Raw genomic sequence first — 21,975 nt, 5'->3', positions numbered from 1 at the left:
CCTTTTATAGCTCCGAGACACGTGACATGCTTTGCAAACCCACTATCACCATGACGTGGCCAACAAACGAGTTAAAACCAGTTTTGCATAAAATTGGTAAATTTCCAAAGTTCTAGCAATCTAACTAGACGCAAGCAAATGTACCTTGACCCAGTTTGATAGGTTTTTTTTTTCTGTTGTTGGTTTCATTGACATTTTGCCAAAGACCAAATAGGATTTTAAAGGAAAATTTTCATACGTTTTTTTATTAAATACTAAACATGTGACGTTAGGCCAGTATGGGTGTTTGTGTGTGTGTGTATGTGTCTTTTTTGGTGTGTGTGTGAAGCGCTGTTGTTTTGTTGTGTGTGTGTAATGTACATTTGTGTTGGAGTGTATCAGTTTATAAGGACGCTTGTTTTCGTGTGTGTGTGTGTGTGTGTGTAAAGCGCTGTTGTTTTGTTGTGTGTGTGTAATGTACATTTGTGTTGGAGTGTATCAGTTTATAAGGACGCGTGTTTTCGTGTGTGTGTGTGTGTGTAAAGCGCTGTTGTTTTGTTGTGTGTGTGTAATGTACATTTGTGTTGGAGTGTATCAGTTTATAAGGACGCTTGTTTTCGTGTGTGTGTGTGTGTGTGTGTAAAGCGCTGTTGTTTTGTTGTGTGTGTGTAATGTACATTTGTGTTGGAGTGTATCCGTTTATAAGGACGCTTGTTTTCGTGTGTGTGTGTGTTTAAATCTTGCTTACGTAGCTGTGTGTAAAGGCTCGTGTTAGATGCATGAGTGTATGCAAAGAGGGTTAGATTATTTGATGAAACGCGCCAGTTTGGTGGGTGTAAATCAATATGTAAAGGACGAATCTTGGTTTGGCCTGTTTGAAGCGTGAGTAGAGGGGCTAGAAACCTGTTTACATTTTCACAATCATCTTGTAATAGAACACACAATCAATGGAAATCACAAAATCTGAAAACAAAAAAAAACATTAAACTCTTATCTAATTAACAGACGTTCCTTCAAAAGAGAAGATAATTACCTCCTTCACGTGCCCCTGTGTCAAAAATCTAGTCATACCTATTTAACTCTGCCAAGTCACTGGTTTTCCTGACTGACTCAGGCAACCCATTCCATTTTCTAATAGCATTAGAGAAGAAGGAGCGTTTGTACACATTTGTCCAAGTTTGTGGAATAAAAAATGTGCCTCTACGTCAGCCCCAGGACTGGGTGTCAAAATCGGCCCTGGCATTTCTATAAAATTCGGCCCACTAATTCTCTATCATGTGATGGGCATCCATTTCTAGGTGTATCGGTCCTTAAAAATCATTGTTAAGTTTGATAATGTATCGATATGCATGCATACAGTGAACTCTATATCTTAATAAGCAATATAGCGTCTTTTTTAATCAGCAATTATGTAGGCCCTAAAAAGATGAAGCCTACTAGTAGCACTGTCTACATTCTACATTTTATTTTCGGAAAATGTGTTAGATTAAATAGTATTACACTGCAATGTCTGTGAAAGATTTTTTTTAAACACGACGCTCAGAGGGCCTTTTATAAAAATAATAATAATAACATAATAAGAATAATACTTAGAATATTATAAAACTTTAAACAACTTGATATGTGCCATAGTGACTTCGATCAGGCCATTTCGGTGGTCCTACTGGCCCATTTGGGTACCGGCCCACCGGCCATTTGCCCAAAATGCCCATATAGCCAGTGCGCCCCTGGTCAGCCCCCTTCCCCTTTCACAAATAAATGAATGCACTTCGCTAATAAGTACAGTTCATAAAAACTCAGGACAAATTGAGCCTATTCTAGGGGGGAAAAAAGATACTGATAAATTCAAATATTTCAAAATATCGACCTCTGATGAATTTTTTTTTAACCGTGACAAATAAGATCCTTGTTTTTTTTTTAATGATGAAGCTAAAAACATTTCGCTCAGACAACAACATTTGTTTTCGGGAATTTCACAAACAAAATTTCTAGGTATCAGAAAAACCCATTCATAAATTCCGATGAAACTTATTGTTAAGCATTGGAAATTCCCGGAGTACTTCAAGGCCATAACTATGAGCAAAGTAAATAGGCCTCTCCTTGAATTATATACGTGGAGTATTAAAGAACTATTTACGTAGAGAATATCTAGAACTCAGTTTATCAAGTTAACTCTTTCTCTCCGTTATTATTTACCACATTCTGGTGGAATCAACGTTGGTGTCGTCAGTTAGGAGAGAATGTAGTCCAATTTCTATGTCCATTCAAGTACGTAGGTCTTTAACAAGGTTGAACATATTTTTAATCATTCAAAAGTAATAACTAGATTATTTTGTAAAATCTAGAATCTAGATCTGATCATAATACTTTTACTAGAGCTTACACCAAAGGCCAGACTTTTAATGTTGAACTTTTGATATGCTTTACCTTTTATATAGATCTAAATATAATTTGTGGTGTCAATATTTATCAATAGATTTATATAGGTCAGTGTAGAAGTCGCTACCCAATGTGTATATCAATATAGAGTACTTCATCATCCCAATCCTAGATGGTAGATAAAGCAATAGAATAAAAAAATATTAAGATAGTGACTGAATGGCGGCATTTTGGAGTCAGGGTGGGGGTTGGAAAGGAGGAGCAGCAACCTATTTTTAATTTTTATTTGAAGCTCAATATATTTGATTCACTTATCCAATTATTTATTAGGCCTACAGTTGGCCATGTCATTGTAATAGCCTTATGCGCGCAGTAAATGTCGCTTGCAACTTAGAGAGGACCTTACCTTAATATTCTTGAACCCATTCCCAAGTGACGTTGGTACGCCACTGTTTCGTTGGGTTGTATTTTTATTAACATATGTTGTAGATAAATTATTAGTTTCGATGAAGCTGATTTGTTTTAAATAATTAATAATTCATAATTGAATGCCGATCGAGCCTCTCCATTATCCTTTACCTGACCTGAGGTTTGAGTTGCATGCGCTTCAAGCCAAATCGATTTGTCTCTTGAGGTTACACCAATATTTTTTTAGTATATAACATTATTATTTTTAGGAGCCAGAAGGATGTGCTAAATGGGAACCAGAAGAATGTGCTAAATAGGAGCCAAAAGAATGTGCTAAATAGAAGCCAGAAGAATGTGCTAAACAGGAGCCAGAAGAATGTGCTAAATAGGAGCCAGAAGAATGTGTTGAATAGGAGCCAGAAGAATGTGCTAAATGGGAACCAGAAGAATGTGTTAAATAGGAGCCAGAAGAATGTGTTGAATAGGAGCCAGAAGAATGTGCTAAATAGGAGCCAGAAGAATGTGTTGAATAGGAGCCAGAAGAATGTGCTAAATGGGAACCAGAAGAATGTGTTGAATAGGAGCCAAAAGAATGTGCTAAATAGAAGCCAGAAGAATGTGCTAAACAGGAACCAGAAGAATGTGTTGAATAGGAGCCAGAAGAATGTGCTAAATAGGAGCCAGAAGAATGTGTTGAATAGGAGCCAGAAGAATGTGCTAAATGGGAGCCAGAAGAATGTGCTAAATAGGAGCCAGAAGAAAGTGCTAAATAGGAGCCAGAAGAATGTGCTAAATAGGAGCCAGAAGAATGTGCTAAATAGGAGCCAGAAGAATGTGCTAAATGGGAGCCATAAGAATGTGCTAAATAGGAGCCAGAAGAATGTGCTAAATAGGAGCCAGAAGAAAGTGCTAAATAGGAGCAAGAAGAATGTGCTAAATAGGAGCCAGAAGAATGTGCTAAATAGGAGCCAGAAGAATGTGCTAAATGGGAGCCATAAGAATGTGCTAAATGGGAGCCATAAGAATGTGCTAAATAGGAGCCAGAAGAATGTGCTAAATAGGAGCCAGAAGAATGTGCTAAATAGGAGCCATAAGAATGTGCTAAATGGGAGCCATAAGAATGTGCTAAATAGGAGCCAGAAGAATGTGCTAAATAGGAGCCAGAAGAAAGTGCTAAATAGGAGCCAGAAGAATGAGCTAAATAGGAGCCAGAAGAATGTGCTAAATGGGAGCCAGAAGAATGTGCTAAATAGGAGCCAGAAGAATGTGCTAAATAGGAGCCAGAAGAAAGTGCTAAATAGGAGCCAGAAGAATGTGCTGAATAGGAGCCAGAAGAATGTGCTAAATGGGAGCCATAAGAATGTGCTAAATAGGAGCCAGAAGAATGTGCTAAATGGGAGCCATAAGAATGTGCTAAATAGGAGCCAGAAGAAAGTGCTAAATAGGAACCAGAAGAATGTGCTAAATAGGAACCAGAAGAATGTGCTAAATGGGAGCCATAAGAATGTGCTAAATAGGAGCCAGAAGAATGTGCTAAATGGGAGCCATAAGAATGTGCTAAATAGGAGCCAGAAGAATGTGCTAAATGGGAGCCATAAGAATGTGCTAAATAGGAGCCAGAAGAAAGTGCTAAATAGGAACCAGAAGAATGTGCTAAATAGGAACCAGAAGAATGTGCTAAATAGGAGCCAGAAGAATGTGCTAAATAGGAGCCAGAAGAATGTGCTAAATGGGAGCCAGAAGAATGTGCTAAATAGGAGCCAGAAGAATGTGCTAAATAGGAGCCAGAAGAAAGTGCTAAATAGGAGCCAGAAGAATGTGCTGAATAGGAGCCAGAAGAATGTGCTAAATAGGAGCGAGAAGAAAGTGCTAAATAGGAGCCAGAAGAATGTGCTAAATAGGAGCCAGAAGAATGTGCTAAATGGGAGCCATAAGAATGTGCTAAATAGGAGCCAGAAGAATGTGCTAAATGGGAGCCATAAGAATGTGCTAAATAGGAGCCAGAAGAAAGTGCTAAATAGGAACCAGAAGAATGTGCTAAATAGGAACCAGAAGAATGTGCTAAATGGGAGCCATAAGAATGTGCTAAATAGGAGCCAGAAGAATGTGCTAAATGGGAGCCATAAGAATGTGCTAAATAGGAGCCAGAAGAATGTGCTAAATGGGAGCCATAAGAATGTGCTAAATAGGAGCCAGAAGAAAGTGCTAAATAGGAACCAGAAGAATGTGCTAAATAGGAACCAGAAGAATGTGCTAAATAGGAGCCAGAAGAATGTGCTAAATGGGAGCCATAAGAATGTGCTAAATAGGAGCCAGAAGAATGTGCTAAATGGGAGCCATAAGAATGTACTAAATAGGAGCCAGAAGAAAGTGCTAAATAGGAGCCAGAAGAAAGTGCTAAATAGGAACCAGAAGAATGTGCTAAATAGGAGCCAGAAGAATGTGCTAAATAGGAACCAGAAGAAAGTGCTAAATAGGTACCAGAAGAATGTGCTAAATAGGAACCAGAAGAATGTGCTAAATAGGAACCAGAAGAAAGTGCTAAATAGGAACCAGAAGAAAGTGCTAAATAGGAACCAGAAGAATGTGCTAAATAGGAACCAGAAGAATGTGCTAAATAGGAACCAGAAGAATGTGCTAAATAGGAACCAGAAGAAAGTGCTAAATAGGAACCAGAAGAAAGTGCTAAATAGGAACCAGAAGAATGTGCTAAATAGGAGTACCATCTTAGAGATTATATAACTTTTTATAGGGGAATGTCTCAGAGTGGAATGTCTTAGAGAAGAATGTCTTAAGAGATGAATGTCTTAGAGAAGAATGTCTTAGAGCAATGTGTTTTAAAATAATTTCTTAAGGAGTGGAACACCTCAGAGATGAATGTCTTAGAGATAAATGTCTTAAGAGATGAATGTCTTAGAGAAGAACGTCTTAGAGCAATGTGTTTTACAATAATTTCTTAAGGAGTGGAACACCTCAGAGATGAATGTCTTAGAGATGAATGTCTTAAGAGATGAATGTCTTAGAGAAGAATGTCCTAGAGCAATGTGTTTTAAAATAATTTCTTAAGGAGTTAAATACCTTAGAGTGGAATGTCTCACAGATGAAAAACCTTTAAAAAAAAGGGAGAAAAACCTTATATCACGATGTGATTAAACACATAATCATAATTGATAACATTAACAATACACGCATTAATTCGTGTAATTTTCACATTATTCAAAATGAGCAAAATAACAAAATAATAACAATTATGAAATAACATAGTCGATGTTCATTCACTGAAAGTGTCTTGCGGCCCCCCACAATGCGTGAGGAAAAAAAAAAGATTATTTGAACTCATCAATGGATGTTTAGGAAAGTTCATTTAAATAGCTAAATACAATGTGGGACGGCTTATTCAAAATTATGATTTCCTTAATAGATGAAGTAATAACTTAAAGACAATCTACACCCAGTTATATCAGATCTGAAAGAAGTGGTCGGCTCCTTTCCATTAAGACAAAGACAGAAATGTTTTTAAACCCCTTCAACCCAATGTCAGTCAAGGTGTTTCAAGGTCACTTGCCGTTACCGAGAAGTACGTAGAAGTCTAATTCATAAAGCGCTGGTCTGTTTTTTTTTTTTGTTTTTTTTGTTTGTTTTTTGTGGGGTTTTTTCTTTGTTTATTTTATGTTTGTTTGCGTGTGTGAGATAGAAAGAGAGAGAGATAGAAGAGACAGAAAGAAAGAGAGAGATAGTATTGTTCGTGTTGGCATGTCTAATGTTATTGTTAAATATTGTAATAGATAAAGTAATCCTGACATGGATAATTGTTGTCTTACAGTATATCCATTGTGTTTTGGATCTAGACAATTATTTCATCTTTTCATTCTTTTCTTCTCAATAAATAAAATCTCAAAATGTATTTAGGCCTATATAAATTATTATTAAAACAAGGTTTCATAACATTGTAAAACTTGACACTACTTGGACAAGAGCTAAGTCTTTAAAGTAACTAAAACCTACGAAATCGATTGAAAGTACCTTATAGTCAAAATATATGATGATAGATGTATATATATAGGCCTATCAATTTCTAAATGAAAGAATCTTTTAAATGAGATTTATTTAGCCTAAGTGGCATACTCTTAAACTTCACTTCTATAGCCCTACTAGGCCTGGTCGTGATGGATTGTCGTTCAGTCGTCCAGATGGTTCCAGGTTCATACCCTGACCGCTGTCATTCCACCTCGTCCTGCGGGAGTTTTGGACTAGGTAGTAGATTATCTTCAGCTCTGAAGGAACATCCGAAACATGTCCAACATTTTTTGAGACATCATTGCCATATGTTTAACAATATAGAAGAACTATTTCAGGGCTTTCTACATTTCGTAGGTCAATCCAAATTGGTAATTTCGGATAAATAGCTGCTGAGAAAAAATGTATTTTCACGGGTGCGGCTCGGCTATCAAACGTTAAACCTACTTCGCTAATGAAGTAACGACTGTAATCTCGAAGAAGAGGAAGAAGCTGTGACACAACTAGCCGACTATAGTTAGACCAAAGTTAGCTAGATCAAATATATTAACGGTTACAAGAACCTCGTCCAAATATCAATCGAGAACTGAGAAGAATGTAACCCAAAAAAAAATACATTTCTTGATTTCACATTTTGGATAAAAAAAAATTTCCCCCCGTTTGGTCTCAGCGTATCCAAGAGAATAAAAAAAAATAGAGGAATTCCCTGAAGTGAACATTCATATTGCAATGCAACACTGGAACTAGTTTTTAATCAGATAGTTGGACGTTGAATGCAGAGCTTGAGAGGAGGATCCTAGAAATGGAATTGAGATGCTACAGAAGGATCCTAGGCATCACATTCAAAGACCGCATCACAAACCAAGAAATCAGAGACAGGGTTACTGCAGCGATCGGACCCCATGACGACCTGCTAACTATTGTGAAAAGACGAAAGCTTAAAACCTTTGGCCACATTACAAGATATACGGGGCTCGCAAAGACCTTCCTTCAGGGAACAGTGCCAGGGAAATGAGGAAGAGGCAGACAGAAAAAGCGATAGGAGGACAACATTAAAGAATGGACGGGCCTGCCATAGAGAGAGGTTCTAAACAAGGCAAAAAAAAAAGGGAGGAATGGAGAAAGACGGTCGACAAATCTTGCCTGGTGCCCCAACGGTCCAACAGACTAAGGGATAGGTAAAAGGTAAAGGTAAAAAGTTGTCTACTTGTAGTTTTGTAAAGTGAGAAACAGCTTGTTTGTTCTTTGTTTTGATTTCAGCATACATTTCATCTCAACATTGGATCGTCTTCTTTTTTTTGTGTTTTTCAAGTCAACGTAGCTGCTTGTCCAAATGAGACAGAAAACTAAGACACCAAGAAACAAGCGTGATTCTCGTGTGTCTCGAACTGTTGTGTTGTTTTTTCTGTCTCGTTTTGTTTGTTTCGGTATTCAGGAAACATTGCAATTTTGGCTGTTTAGGGTATATTTTAACTCTTTCTCTTCGTAATTATTTACCACATTCTGGTGGAATCAACGTTTGTATCGTTAGTTAGGAGAGAAAGAGTTAAACGATTCTGATCCTTAAAACTCTCATTTAAAAAAAAACTGTTTTTTTTTTTAGTCTTTCGCACAAACTGACTGTTTACAAATATGCTTCTCTTGAAAATGAAAGTTTTGCAAAAGAAAATGAACTATTCTTTGTACTAGAATTTGACCTTATTGTGACAAGTCAAAAACTCGCTGTCAGAGTCACTCAAATTTATCACAGCATTAATTATTATTTTTCATTATTTATTTATTTTATTTTAATTATTTCTCCATCCTACCCCTAAATTATTCACCCGCCACACCTTTTCCTCTCTACCAGGCTAGACTTAGTCCACCACCTTGGAGAAAATTAGGCCAGTCCTTTCATTTATCTTCCCTTGACCGGGGCAAAGATACGCTCAGACCTTGATCTTATCGACAGGATGTCTGACAGCCGCGGTTGACGCCACCTTGGTTGAATGCAAGCTAATCCTCCCCCCCCCCCTTTTCCTCACGTCTCTCTTTGATCCAAGAGATTACCCTGGTCTACACACCGCGTGATACTCCAAGGTGCGGCTCTTGTCGGACTTCACCCACGTGTAAGATAATTCTTAGCCTAGGACATTTCCGGTGCCCGCCCACACTTTCAGGCATATATATATAGTAAACCAACTCAAATCACCCTCTCTTTCTCATTCGAGCTGAACTATCGAGTCTGGACTATATCACTTATTCTTTCTCCTAGAGGAATACCTGGTGGTAAGCCGAACTTAATCACAAGTTCCATCTCAATTACTTTTGTGCTATTTCCATTGGATATTATCATGTGTATTTTGCTTAGTTCATTTATATTTAATTAGTGCATTGTGTATTTCTCACTGGCGTAAGTAGAAAACATAAACATGTCCTATGTATTTATTTATGTATTGCATTAATCTATTAATGCTACGTTGCTCAATTGATAGTTGATGCAACCATGTATATATTTGTACATCTTATGTTATTCCTTTATCTCGGCTGACAACCGTGATAATTTTACTAGCGCACTGATACTGCGTTTAGAGAAGATATATGAATTATCTCCGCTTTACTCATTTTACTCTAAGGAGAGTTGCGCCGCTTGAAGGGACATTCAAGCACGCTCCATTGTTCTCGACCCACGGTCATATGCAAATAAAGCGTCTCGGTCACTGACCACCGCCCAACTCACCCCCCCCCCTTTTCTTTCTCCATCCACCTGTGGTGTTTATTTGAGATTATTGTTTCCCCTGCTATGTACATTTTATATTATTACTTTCCCTTTTATGTACATTTTTATATTGCTACTATCAGCCATCTATTATTCCAAACCCCATTTGTCATCTTCTCCCAATTATGCTCTAAAGCAATTTTACCAATCTGACGAATGCACCTCAGTCGAGGGCATCGATAAGATGCATGAGAGACATGTCCTAACTTGTCTTTGTTTATCCGCAGCCTCCCTCAGGTGTCTGCCTATTTATGTGCTGAGTGCTATCCAGCACTGCACTGTCCTACTGAGACCTGCCTATTTATCGGATTACTTACCTGCCTATTGCCTATTTGCCTATCACCTATTGCCTAGTTATTGGATCAACGATCCATTTACCTGCAGTTGTGCTTAGTGCTATTCAGCGCTGCATCTGCCTACTGAGATCTACCCAACTCTACTACTTGGCGCTATCGGCATTGCCCGCCTATTCGACAGCCCACCTGTCAAGCTATTAGGCGCGACGTCCCTATAGAGTCAGATCTGTGCGAGACGTCATAGCTACGCCAACCCTCTGCAACTCACTGGACATATCCTGTTACTCACACTGCCCACGGCAGATCAGCTCTGCCCGCAGTAACCTTGTGCCCACGGTATCCGGCCACCCGCCATACTGTGCCCACTACAGATACTAGAACTTGGGACTGAGACTCCACAAGAGCTATATCGCCGGCGTCCCTCTATCCGCTAGAGCGCCACCTCCAGCTGCAGAACCTCAAGCCAGGACACAGCCAGCTGCGACATCAACAGGAGTACCAGCTAAGTCAGAGGACAAAGTGACATTCTCTCTTATTAGGTGCAAGAGTGATGATTAAACATAGAATATACTAGAGATAGATGCAAACCCTCCCCCTTTTTATCCTTATATGTATATTTATGTAAATAAATATTCTTTATTTTAACTTTTGTATCTATCTTTCATTGCTTTGTCTCGTTGCGTGTCTGCTCCCGATTCATATGCTGATAAGTGGGGTGTGATAGCATTAAAAATAATCATCCCCTAGACATAAAACGTGCCAAACACACGTCACATTTCCCCACCTGTCACATTTTGGCGAGCCCGTCCGTGGATTTAACCGATTAGTACAGCAGGCACGAACAGGCAGCAATAACTAAATTCCATATCAATATTTTCTAAAAGTATTTATAAGCATCATCACTTCGCTTTATCAAGAGTGTCACTTCTGTCATATTTTATTTATTATTATTATTGCATTTCATGTGTAATATTTTCTTGCAGGAACTTTGTGATTAACTTAGGCAGACACCACATTCCTTTTGCACTCTTCCCTATAACTTCTAAGTAATTGCTTTCAGCAGCTCCTTCCTCGTCTCCACCTCTTACTCTATATTCTGCTTCATCCCCCTCATTACCCACCCCTCATCACTATGGCCAGTGGCACATTCTCCAAAGAGCACTCTGACTTAATGCAGAAAATAGCCGAATTCAAAGAAATAGCGGCCACCCTATTTAATGATAAAGCAGAACGAACAAAATATGTGAGGGAACGTTTTGAGGCCTTTAGAAGAGAAGCTGAGGAAAAAGAAAGGGAAGAAAGAGAAGCGAAGTCTAAGCAAAGAATGATAGAAGAGGAAGAGGAAGAAAGGAGACTAGACAGGGAACATGAGTTAAAGATGAATGCGATTAAGCAGGAAATACTAGAAATTAGACAGCGCTATAGACCGCAGAGTTTGGAGCTGAACAGCACATCCGCAAGACAAGACCAGGAAGCAGAGGAGAGTGGAATCATGACTCATGTCGAAACAGAGCACACCGCCCCATCAGAGACAGAAGTTGCTTCTAAGGATGAAACTTTCATGCCTGATACTCCTCCTCTCAACAATCCCACATTGTCTACCCAGCCTAACCCTCCAGCTCAGTCTAATAGTTCTGTAAACGGCGACGTCCCAATCCAGCCCATGCCCTCAAGCAAACCCCAACCTAAAAAGGCACCAATCCAACGACCAGCCAAGCACGAAAACTGTAGTCGCCCAGCATTTAAGCCTAGTCATAACCAGAACAACCAAGCCCACCGTGACTGTAACAACAGCACTCGTGGCAACAAACCTAACCAAGCCTACCATGACTGCAACAACAGTATGCGTAGCCGCAAATCTAATCGCAACCGCCAAAAGCAGCAGGCCCCACAGACCATTTCAGTAATGACCTCGGTCCTCAAACCCTCTGTGACTAATCAGCAAACACAGACTGATAGAACAGCGGGCGACCAATACGTCATGTCAACACTGACTGTGGCCCCTGAACACACTGCTCTTGGCCCTACCAAAACGGAAGTCCTACAGGCACTTCCTCACCCTGTCTCATCTCCCCCCGGGATAGAGACCATTCTGGTTAACGGGCGGTACGTCCGGTCCCTATTTGACACAGGCTGTGCGGTAAGCTCAGTTATCTGCAAAGCACTGGTTGATCCGGCTGATCTCACAGATAGAACTGTGACGATTCAGTCCCTTGATCGTGAGATTCCTCCAAAGGTTCTTCCTATTGCTAGGGTCCACGTAGAATGCAAGTACGTACATGGCACCATTGACGCAGCCGTCATGGACACGCCAGTGTATGACTTCATTCTAGGCTCCAAATATGTCCCTCTGGGAGTAGTCAATAAGCCATACTTCTCTCTGCCCGTCGGTAGATCGACGAAGCAGAAACGTGGCAGCAACCAGCAGGTTGGAAGCCCTGGTCGCCACACTCACCCGCCCGGTCCCGACTCATCAGCGAAGCTCAAACCACTCCACCCTGGCATTGACTCTGCTAGGAAGTCACGAGTTAAGTCGTATACCCGCGCTCGTGAGAGTCTTCTTGACCCAGGCTACTCAGCCAAAATTAAGCAACATTCCTCTGACATTGACAGTGTCAGGATGCCCCGAGGTAAGATGAACCCTTGCTCTCGTGGTCTCACTCCTTTTCATGGCTCTTTAGCCCCCATTCCAAATCAACCTTCCCCTGGCATTGATAGTGTCAGGAAGTCACGAGGTAAGCCGAACCCACGCGCTCGTGAAAACATTTCTCTTCGTGGCTCCTCAGCCACCATTCAATATCAACCTTCCCCTGGCATTGACCGTGTCAGGAAGCCACGATGTAAGCCAAATTATCGCACTCGTGGGGACGTTCTCAGGCAGAACTCCACATTCTTTATCAGGCCACTCTTCCCTGACATTGATCGTGTCAGACGATACCGAGGTAAGCTGACTACTTACTCTCGTAAAGAAGCGCCTCACAGCGGCTTCGGAGGTAAGCCCCAACGGGCACACGTGCCTTGGGCACCCCGCCTAAGCCCCAATCACCCTCCCCAATCCGCCCCAGGAAGGAATCATTACTCATCCAATCGCCCAATCTACTCTCCCAAGCAGCCCCACATGTTTCACCCAGGTGACTACATAATCAGGGACGGAAAGTAGACCACGAACAGACTTGGACAGACTCTCCTCCTGGCATGGCCACCCCTTTATTTTTCCAATTTTTTTTTTCTAATGCTGTAATAACAACTGATCTTAAAGTTAGAGTGACATCAGTCTGCTCGCACTTTATGGATCTTCTGCGATAGATCCATCTTGGCGGCGGCGTATGTGACAAGTCAAAAACTCGCTGTCAGAGTCACTCAAATTTATCACAGCATTAATTATTATTTTTCATTATTTATTTATTTTATTTTAATTATTTCTCCATCCTACCCCTAAATTATTCACCCGCCACACCTTTTCCTCTCTACCAGGCTAGACTTAGTCCACCACCTTGGAGAAAATTAGGCCAGTCCTTTCATTTATCTTCCCTTGACCGGGGCAAAGATACGCTCAGACCTTGATCTTATCGACAGGATGTCTGACAGCCGCGGTTGACGCCACCTTGGTTGAATGCAAGCTAATCCTCCCCCCCCCCCCTTTTCCTCACGTCTCTCTTTGATCCAAGAGATTACCCTGGTCTACACACCGCGTGATACTCCAAGGTGCGGCTCTTGTCGGACTTCACCCACGTGTAAGATAATTCTTAGCCTAGGACATTTCCGGTGCCCGCCCACACTTTCAGGCATATATATATAGTAAACCAACTCAAATCACCCTCTCTTTCTCATTCGAGCTGAACTATCGAGTCTGGACTATATCACTTATTCTTTCTCCTAGAGGAATACCTGGTGGTAAGCCGAACTTAATCACAAGTTCCATCTCAATTACTTTTGTGCTATTTCCATTGGATATTATCATGTGTATTTTGCTTAGTTCATTTATATTTAATTAGTGCATTGTGTATTTCTCACTGGCGTAAGTAGAAAACATAAACATGTCCTATGTATTTATTTATGTATTGCATTAATCTATTAATGCTACGTTGCTCAATTGATAGTTGATGCAACCATGTATATATTTGTACATCTTATGTTATTCCTTTATCTCGGCTGACAACCGTGATAATTTTACTAGCGCACTGATACTGCGTTTAGAGAAGATATATGAATTATCTCCGCTTTACTCATTTTACTCTAAGGAGAGTTGCGCCGCTTGAAGGGACATTCAAGCACGCTCCATTGTTCTCGACCCACGGTCATATGCAAATAAAGCGTCTCGGTCACTGACCACCGCCCAACTCACCCCCCCCCTTTTCTTTCTCCATCCACCTGTGGTGTTTATTTGAGATTATTGTTTCCCCTGCTATGTACATTTTATATTATTACTTTCCCTTTTATGTACATTTTTATATTGCTACTATCAGCCATCTATTATTCCAAACCCCATTTGTCATCTTCTCCCAATTATGCTCTAAAGCAATTTTACCAATCTGACGAATGCACCTCAGTCGAGGGCATCGATAAGATGCATGAGAGACATGTCCTAACTTGTCTTTGTTTATCCGCAGCCTCCCTCAGGTGTCTGCCTATTTATGTGCTGAGTACTATCCAGCACTGCACTGTCCTACTGAGACCTGCCTATTTATCGGATTACTTACCTGCCTATTGCCTATTTGCCTATCACCTATTGCCTAGTTATTGGATCAACGATCTATTTACCGGCGGTTGTGCTTAGTGCTAATCAGCGCTGCACTTGCCTAGTTGCTATCAAGAATCACCTATTGCCTAGCTATTGGATCAACGATCTATTTACCGGCAGTTGCGCTTAGTGCTATTCAGCGCTGCATTTGCCTACTGAGATCTACTCAACTCTACTACTTGGCGCTATCGGCATTGCCCGCCTATTCGACAGCCCACCTGTCAAGCTATTAGGCGCGACTTCCCGTAGATTCAGATCTGTGTGAGACGTCATAGCTACGCCAACCCTCTGCAACTAACTGGACATATCCTGTTACCTACACTGCCCACGGCAGATCAGCTCTGCCCGCAGTAACCCTGTGCCCACGGTATCCGGCCACCCGCCATACTGTGCCCACTACAGATACTAGAACTTGGGACTGAGACTCCGCAAGAACTATATCGCCGGCGTCCCTCTATCCGCTAGAGCGCCACCTACAGCTGCAGAACCTCAAGCCAGGACACAGCCAGCTGCGACATCAACAGGACAACCAGCTAAGTCAGAGGACAAAGTGACATACTCTCTTATTATGTGCAAGAGTGATGATTAAACATAGAATGTACTAGAGATAGATGCAAACCCTCCCCCTTTTTTTATTATATGTATATTTATGTAAATAAATATCCTTTATTTTAACTTTTGTATCTATCTTTCATTGCTTTGTCTCGTTGCGTGTCTGCTCCCGATTCATATGCTGATAAGTGGGGGTGTGATAGCTTTAAAAATAATCATCCCCTAGACATAAAACGTGCCAGACACACGTCACATTTCCCCACCTGTCACACTTATGACCACCACTTATAATCACTCAACCGTCACAATCTGTTTTGCCATGAATACATCATAAACCAAATAACACCGCGGAAAAAAAACAACTAAGGCTCGTCTGGTGTGTAAACGATCGATCTTGTCATAACAGAAGTGTGCTGTCTCGATCTTGTCATAACAGAAGTGTGCTGTCTCGATCTTGTCATAACAGACGTGTGCTGTGTCGATCTTGTCATAACAGAAGTGTGCTGTGTCGATCTTGTCATAACAGACGTGTGCTGTGTCGATCTTGTCATAACAGAAGTGTGCTGTCTCGATCTTGTCATAACAGAAGTGTGCTGTCTCGATCTTGTCATAACAGAAGTGTGCTGTCTCGATCTTGTCATAACAGAAGTGAGCTGTCTTGATCTTGTCATAACAGAAGTGTGCTGTCTCGATCTTGTCATAACAGAAGTGTGCTGTGCCGATCTTGTCATAACAGAAGTGTGCTGTGCCGATCTTGTCATAACAGAAGTGTGCTGTGCCGATCTTGTCATAACAGAAGTGTGCTGTCTCGATCTTGTCATAACAGAAGTGTGCTGTCTCGATCTTGTCATAACAGAAGTGAGCTGTCTTGATCTTGTCATAACAGAAGTGTGCTTTCTCGATCTTGTCATAACAGAAGTGTGCTGTCTCGATCTTGTCATAACAGAAGTGTGCTGTGCCGATCTTGTCATAACAGAAGTGTGCTGTGCCGATCTTGTCATAACAGAAGTGTGCTGTCTCGATCTTGTCATAACAGAAGTGTGCTGTGTCGATCTTGTCATAACAGAAGTCTGCTGTGCCGATCTTGTTACCAAATCTGGAGAAACAAAAATGTGCACTATCCCTAAATAACATGACAATAACTTTCTGGTGTTCAAACAACTTTTGTTTATGAAATGAATGGAATAGATCCAACCACCCAAGTAGCGGACACATTCAATATTGTGACCTAGACATCAGAACCGGATTTTTACAAAACTTATCTTATATCAACTCTATAGGTCATCTGTTTCTGTTGCCTACGGTGGACATGGGTGTCATGTGGCAAGCACAATGACTAACCGCCTTTACTTTTCCCAAATAATGTCAGGTACCCATTAGAGCTGGGTAGGCTCTAAGGTGCCCAAATATCCCGACTCACTCATTCTGTCTGTCCGTCTGGTAAAAATTTTGTACACGTTATTTCTCTCACACCCAACCTCGGATCAAATTATTATTTTTACCTGACAACACAAGAAGAATCAGTTAAAAAAAAACAACTAATTAGTTAATTAACTATTGGTAATTAATTATTTTGTTAGGTATCTTGATCAAGGGAAAGATTGTACTTGAATTAGGTGGTGGTATAAGTTGAATTAGTGCCTTTTGTAGGTCGCCGCTTTAAAGTAAATTTGAAACAAACAATAGATAACTATACAATCTTTTCTTTTCATGTACACCTCACTAGCAGAGTGGTTAGAATGTCGCCTTTAGTTCGAATTCTGGTCGTTACCCATTTACATTTTGTATTTATTTTTATAAATACTTTAAAAAAATGATTACGGCAAAATCGATCCCCCCCCCCCTCCCAACTGCCAATGTGCCCAACTGGTCCAGATAAGTGATAGGATCCTAGCGTATTGAGAAGGCTAAAAGCATGTAAATAGCGCTAAACAAAAATAATTGATGTAAAATATTTCTAATCGCACAGATTTGTTGTTGTTGGTTTAGAGTCAAGATCTATTACAAATGTAATTAAATGACTGATCCAAACGAAGTGATACAGCTACACTTCATATAAGCTTTGTTTTTTTTTTTTTTTTAAAGCTAGATAATGTTCAGCCTTGCGCAGACCCCGTTTCCTTGTTTAACGACCCCATAATCATTTTAATTTTCCACGGAGCATTTGGTGATACCGGGGATACTGGGGTTCGTAGGGATCACTCTGGGAGGGAACCACTGATCTACATAGGCTTACTTACTTGAAAAATAAATTGAGGTCATTTGAAAAAGGTGTCGAACATATTCCTGGAATGTAGAAAGAAATAGACTTAGTGTTTTAATATTGCTTGATTATCATTTTCATTGGCTTTGTAAAATATAGGCCTACACTTATAACACGTAATTAAAATAATAATATTTACTATTATACACGATACAGCGCGGTTAGCGAACAAAATGTAACCTCTAGGCGATTTAAAAAAAAAACATGAGTTAATGGACCTCATTCACCAATCGTAAACAAACAACATTTAGCCACGTGATTCTCTATCTCTTCTGTACAAATTACCTAATCCATAAAGGCTGTCACGTGATACGTTTTTTTCATTGTTTTATCAATATTATCACGTGGCTAAATGTTGTTTGTTTACGATTGGTAAATGAGGTCCATTGTTAATGGTAATGTTCATTATGACTTGCTAACTATCGTTAAGAAACGCAAGCTAAAAACCTATGACCACATCACAAGGTCTTCGGGTCTTGCAAAGACCTTCCTTCGGGGAACAGTTCCAGGAAAAAGAAGAAGAGGCAGACAGAGAAAGCGATGGGAAGACAACATAAAAGATTGGACGGGCCTGTCATTGAAAGAGGTTCTAATTAAGGCAAAAGACAGGAATGGAGAAAGACGGTCGACGAATCTCGCATGGTTCCCCAACCGTCCATCAGACTAAGTGGTTTGATTTCAATTTTGAGAGAAGTTCAAGCATACTTAGCCTCTCGACCACGCATTAATCAAAATAGCTGCCATGTGGTATGAGCTTTGAAGTCTTGTAACAATGGCCCCGAGTTTAAATCATGTCTGAGGTCGTCCTGTAGTCGTCCTGTAGGAGGTTTTGTGTTAAGACATAATAACCTTTATTTCTGAAATAAACGAAGGCATATTTCAACTTTTTAACCTGAAGAGCGTCTCTTGACAATGATCGCATCTCCCAAATAGAGAACTGGCTTTGTCTAATAGGACGATCAATCTGAGATAAACTGTTTTGTAATCTCACTATTACTGTTCTGTTACGTTGGCTTCTTTCTGATAAAAAAAAAGTGACATCACTTCATTAAAGATACTAATTTTACATTGAACAGAAAAAGAGATTTTTTTAAAAATATGAAGTCAGGCGGAGTGGTAGTCATGGCCTAAACAGAAGGGTAGGCCTAGAGCTGTGTGTATATTCCAGAGAACGATTATGCATGGATTTGTATTTTGCATATAAATACAATGTATGTTCGCAGGGCCGGATTTTTAGGGAGGGCATACGAAGCTACTGCTCAGGGGAAACCACAAGAAAGAGGCCCCCCACAGAAGAGATTTAAAAACATATGTAGTGTAGAGCAGGGGTTCTCAACCTGGGGGTCGCGACCCCCTTGGGATTTGCCAGGGGCCGCCTAAGACCATAAGAAATAAGGATTGTTATTGTCTATTCTTCTATTGCTGTGTGTGTCTAGTGGGGCGGGGGGGGGGGGTCGCGGCAGAGTGGGAAATTGTAAAAAGGGGTCGCCGAGCTTAAAAGGTTGAGACCCGCTGGTGTAGAGTATATATTTGTATTTGTTTTCAAACATTTTAATTTTTTAACGTTTTTACTGACAGTACTTTAAATCTTATGGTTGGCAACAATGTCGTAATATATAAATGCAGCTTCGAATTGACATCAGTGGGTCAACCCAGGACCTTACAATCCAATAACTCAAAAATATGCATTATTATTTTTTACTTAAATATGCATATTACATTTTTTTTTTAATTTCCTTTATGCAAAATATGGCATTCTTTATTATTACTTATAATTATATAAGTATTATTACGAGTCATGAGTAAGTCGATTTTCATGAAGGTATTAAAAAAAAAAATGTAGGGGGTCTTCCTTGATTTAGATCCGGCCCTGTATATATGCTTTTATATTTACGTATGTGTGTGTAAGAGAGAGATAGATTGAAGAATTTTGATGTCATTTCAAGAAACATTTAACTTTTGTGAACATATAAAGATTCATTTTTTTTTTAGTTATAAACCAGACCAAATCCACACTAATTTTAATCAATGACATTTTTTTTTTTACACTAGTGAAAAGAAATAAGTAAAACAAATTAAAAAAAAAAAAGAACGTCGTTTTTCTTACCAAATCTGGCAAGTCTCGCGTGATTTTCCTGGGCACGAGAGTTGGACTGGAAGACGTCACTATACGTGCCTTCTTCTCTAATACTTGCCAGAAATGAGCACGGAGGCGACACCTGGCGGTGTGCCTCAAACACAGAGCTTCCATTCAATTGGATGCGGAAATGAAAGAAGCAGAAGGGACAAATCACAAGATCAGAATCTAGGTCACACTCAGTGTCGACAGCGTGGACCAGTCCATCCTGTGCCAAAACAATGGCCGACAGAGGATGGCTCAAAGGCCAGTTTCTGTAACTTGCTAAACGCTGGACAGGGCTGCGGTAATAAGCTGCACTTAACCGGATATCTAAAGGTCCAGCAGGAATGGCGTAGATTAAAACAGTCAGAGGAGACAGCGTTAAACTTGATGCCCTAAAATACGCCTTTGACAGTTTCTCCGTTGTAGGCCGATTGATCCACTCTATGTATCCCATCTTATAGTACTGTTGGTCCTTTGTTATGTAATAAACTGTCAACCACAATGCTAACTTTGCAGGTAGAGGCATTTCGTGTACACATTCTTTAGTCATCTGTTAAAAAATAATTTTAAAAAATCACCAATCTTACGATTGATTACACAATGCTCATATTCTTATAGTGGAGCTCGCATCCAGATCTATAATAGAGTCATAGATATTTCTATTTCCATCAGTGTTATCATCAATTTAGATTCATCTATGACCGAAAAAAAAAACAACTATCTTACATTGTGCCAATGTTTAGCGTATCTTAAAATTATTATCCTTCTTAATGTACACATTTAGGCATATCCATAGCTCAGAAATAAGTATATTTTAAACAATGAATAAACAGATGCATAGACCTAGATAGATGGATAGATGGATGGATAGATAAATAGACAGATGGATTGACAAATGATAGATTATAAACTATAATATAAATCGTATCTACTGACAAATTTTAATAGCAAATTAAACAATTTGTATTTATAGTAATAGGACCAAAAGCGAGCAGCTTTTTGTGTTATAAAATCTTTAAACATGAAGTCACATTAGAAATCCGTATTCTCCATTAGCGAGAGTCCAATATGTAGAAAAAAAAAAGCCTGCGATCACTTATGAAACAATGAGCTTCCGGTACATGTGTTGTCGCATTCTGTTGTGTGTCCGGTCCTGAGTCGAAAGATTTGACGTTTGTCGTGTCGGGATAGCTTATAGTAAGCGTCATCTTTCTTGTGATTTGGATGAGAGCTCGTCCATTTCTATTGAGGATGAAGTAGGGTCCCTCAAGGAGCGGCCGCCCTACTTGCCGCCCCAAACACCGTTACTGCTACTTAGAGAAAAAACCATTACGAACCTTCGCCCCCTTTCAATTTAGACGCTTTTTAAAATGGGATAAATCTTTTCACAGGGCAACATTGAAACTTAGGTAGTGAGCAACGTGTCAACAGTAATGTCAGGTACCCATGGGAGCTGGGGGGACCCCAGGATTTGAATATGATGTTATGGTCATCTGTTTCTTTGGCTAACGGTTCACGAGCAGGGTGGCATGTGGCCAGCACAACGACCAATTGTCTCTACTTTCCTTAACTAAAGTCAGGTACCCATTAGAGTTGGGTGGACTCAGGTGTGCCTTAAAAATCCCGAAATTCATAATCAGTCTTCACTGAGATTCGAACCCAGGACCCCAGGTTGGGAAGCCAAGCGCTTGACCACTCGGCCACCTCGCCCCCACTCCGAGTAAGTATACTTTTTTTTTTACTAGCTGTCACATCATTGTTTGGTTGTATTGTGACATGGCATAGCTGCGAAGCACGAGGTACACTCTATGTCTGTGCTTGGGAGTTTTCACGTGGAAAAGAACATAAAACTAAAATGTTATTTAACCTTGGTTAGGCCAATAATAGAATATGCATCCTCCGTTTGGGACCCCTCAACTCAGGAAAACATTAAGAAACTGGAACAGACACAAAATAGAGCAGTGAGATTCATAACAAACGAATATTCACATTTGACTAGAGTAACACCTTTAGTAAAATCACTAAATTTAGAAAGCCTTCAGGACAGAAGGCTCAAAAGTAAAGTAGCAATCATACATAAAACACTGAACCGTAATCTTCAAATACAAAAACAAAATTTAATAAAATACTCTGAAAGACACAAAGATAAAGGCACATTCCTCGTCCCATATGCTAGGACAAATTTGTACAAATACTCCTTCTTCCCTAGTGCTATTAGAGCATGGAATGGGTTGCCTGAGCTAGCCAGGAAAACCAGTGACTTGGCAGAATTTAAGTCATTGGTTAATATGCATGACTAAATGCATGACGCGTAGGACGTAATCATCTTCTTTTTTTTAAGTAACGTCTGTATTATATAAGATAAGATAAAAGGGGAGTCCACAGTGGCATCATGGAAAGAATAAAATTTCGCTTTAGAGATTTGACCACATGGCTAGAGAGAGTCTGCGCCAAGTATAA

At 40.1% G+C, this 21,975-nt stretch overlaps 2 protein-coding genes across 2 annotated transcripts; both read right to left on the bottom strand.

The window, feature by feature from the left end:
* Window positions 1-3,031: 3,031 nt before the first annotated feature.
* LOC129925754 (hornerin-like) lies at window positions 3,032-6,598 on the bottom strand. Its single transcript, XM_056026189.1, has 2 exons — window positions 6,588-6,598; window positions 3,032-5,492 (listed from the first exon to the last, which is right to left on the bottom strand). The coding sequence occupies exons 1-2, from the start codon at window positions 6,596-6,598 to the stop codon at window positions 3,032-3,034; spliced, it is 2,472 nt and encodes an 823-aa protein (XP_055882164.1).
* An 8,894-nt stretch (window positions 6,599-15,492) lies between these two features.
* On the bottom strand, window positions 15,493-20,478 carry LOC129925753 (uncharacterized). Its single transcript, XM_056026188.1, has 4 exons — window positions 19,501-20,478; window positions 18,286-18,413; window positions 17,371-17,416; window positions 15,493-16,226 (listed from the first exon to the last, which is right to left on the bottom strand). The coding sequence occupies exons 1-4, from the start codon at window positions 20,063-20,065 to the stop codon at window positions 15,493-15,495; spliced, it is 1,473 nt and encodes a 490-aa protein (XP_055882163.1). The 5' UTR covers window positions 20,066-20,478.
* Between the last annotated feature and the right edge of the window lie 1,497 nt (window positions 20,479-21,975).

Source organism: Biomphalaria glabrata, chromosome 4 (assembly GCF_947242115.1).
Source record: "Biomphalaria glabrata chromosome 4, xgBioGlab47.1, whole genome shotgun sequence".
Lineage (NCBI taxonomy): Eukaryota > Metazoa > Mollusca > Gastropoda > Planorbidae > Biomphalaria > Biomphalaria glabrata.
The sequence above is the reverse complement of the archived record's forward strand: the minus strand, read 5'-3'. Positions and strand labels throughout refer to the sequence as shown.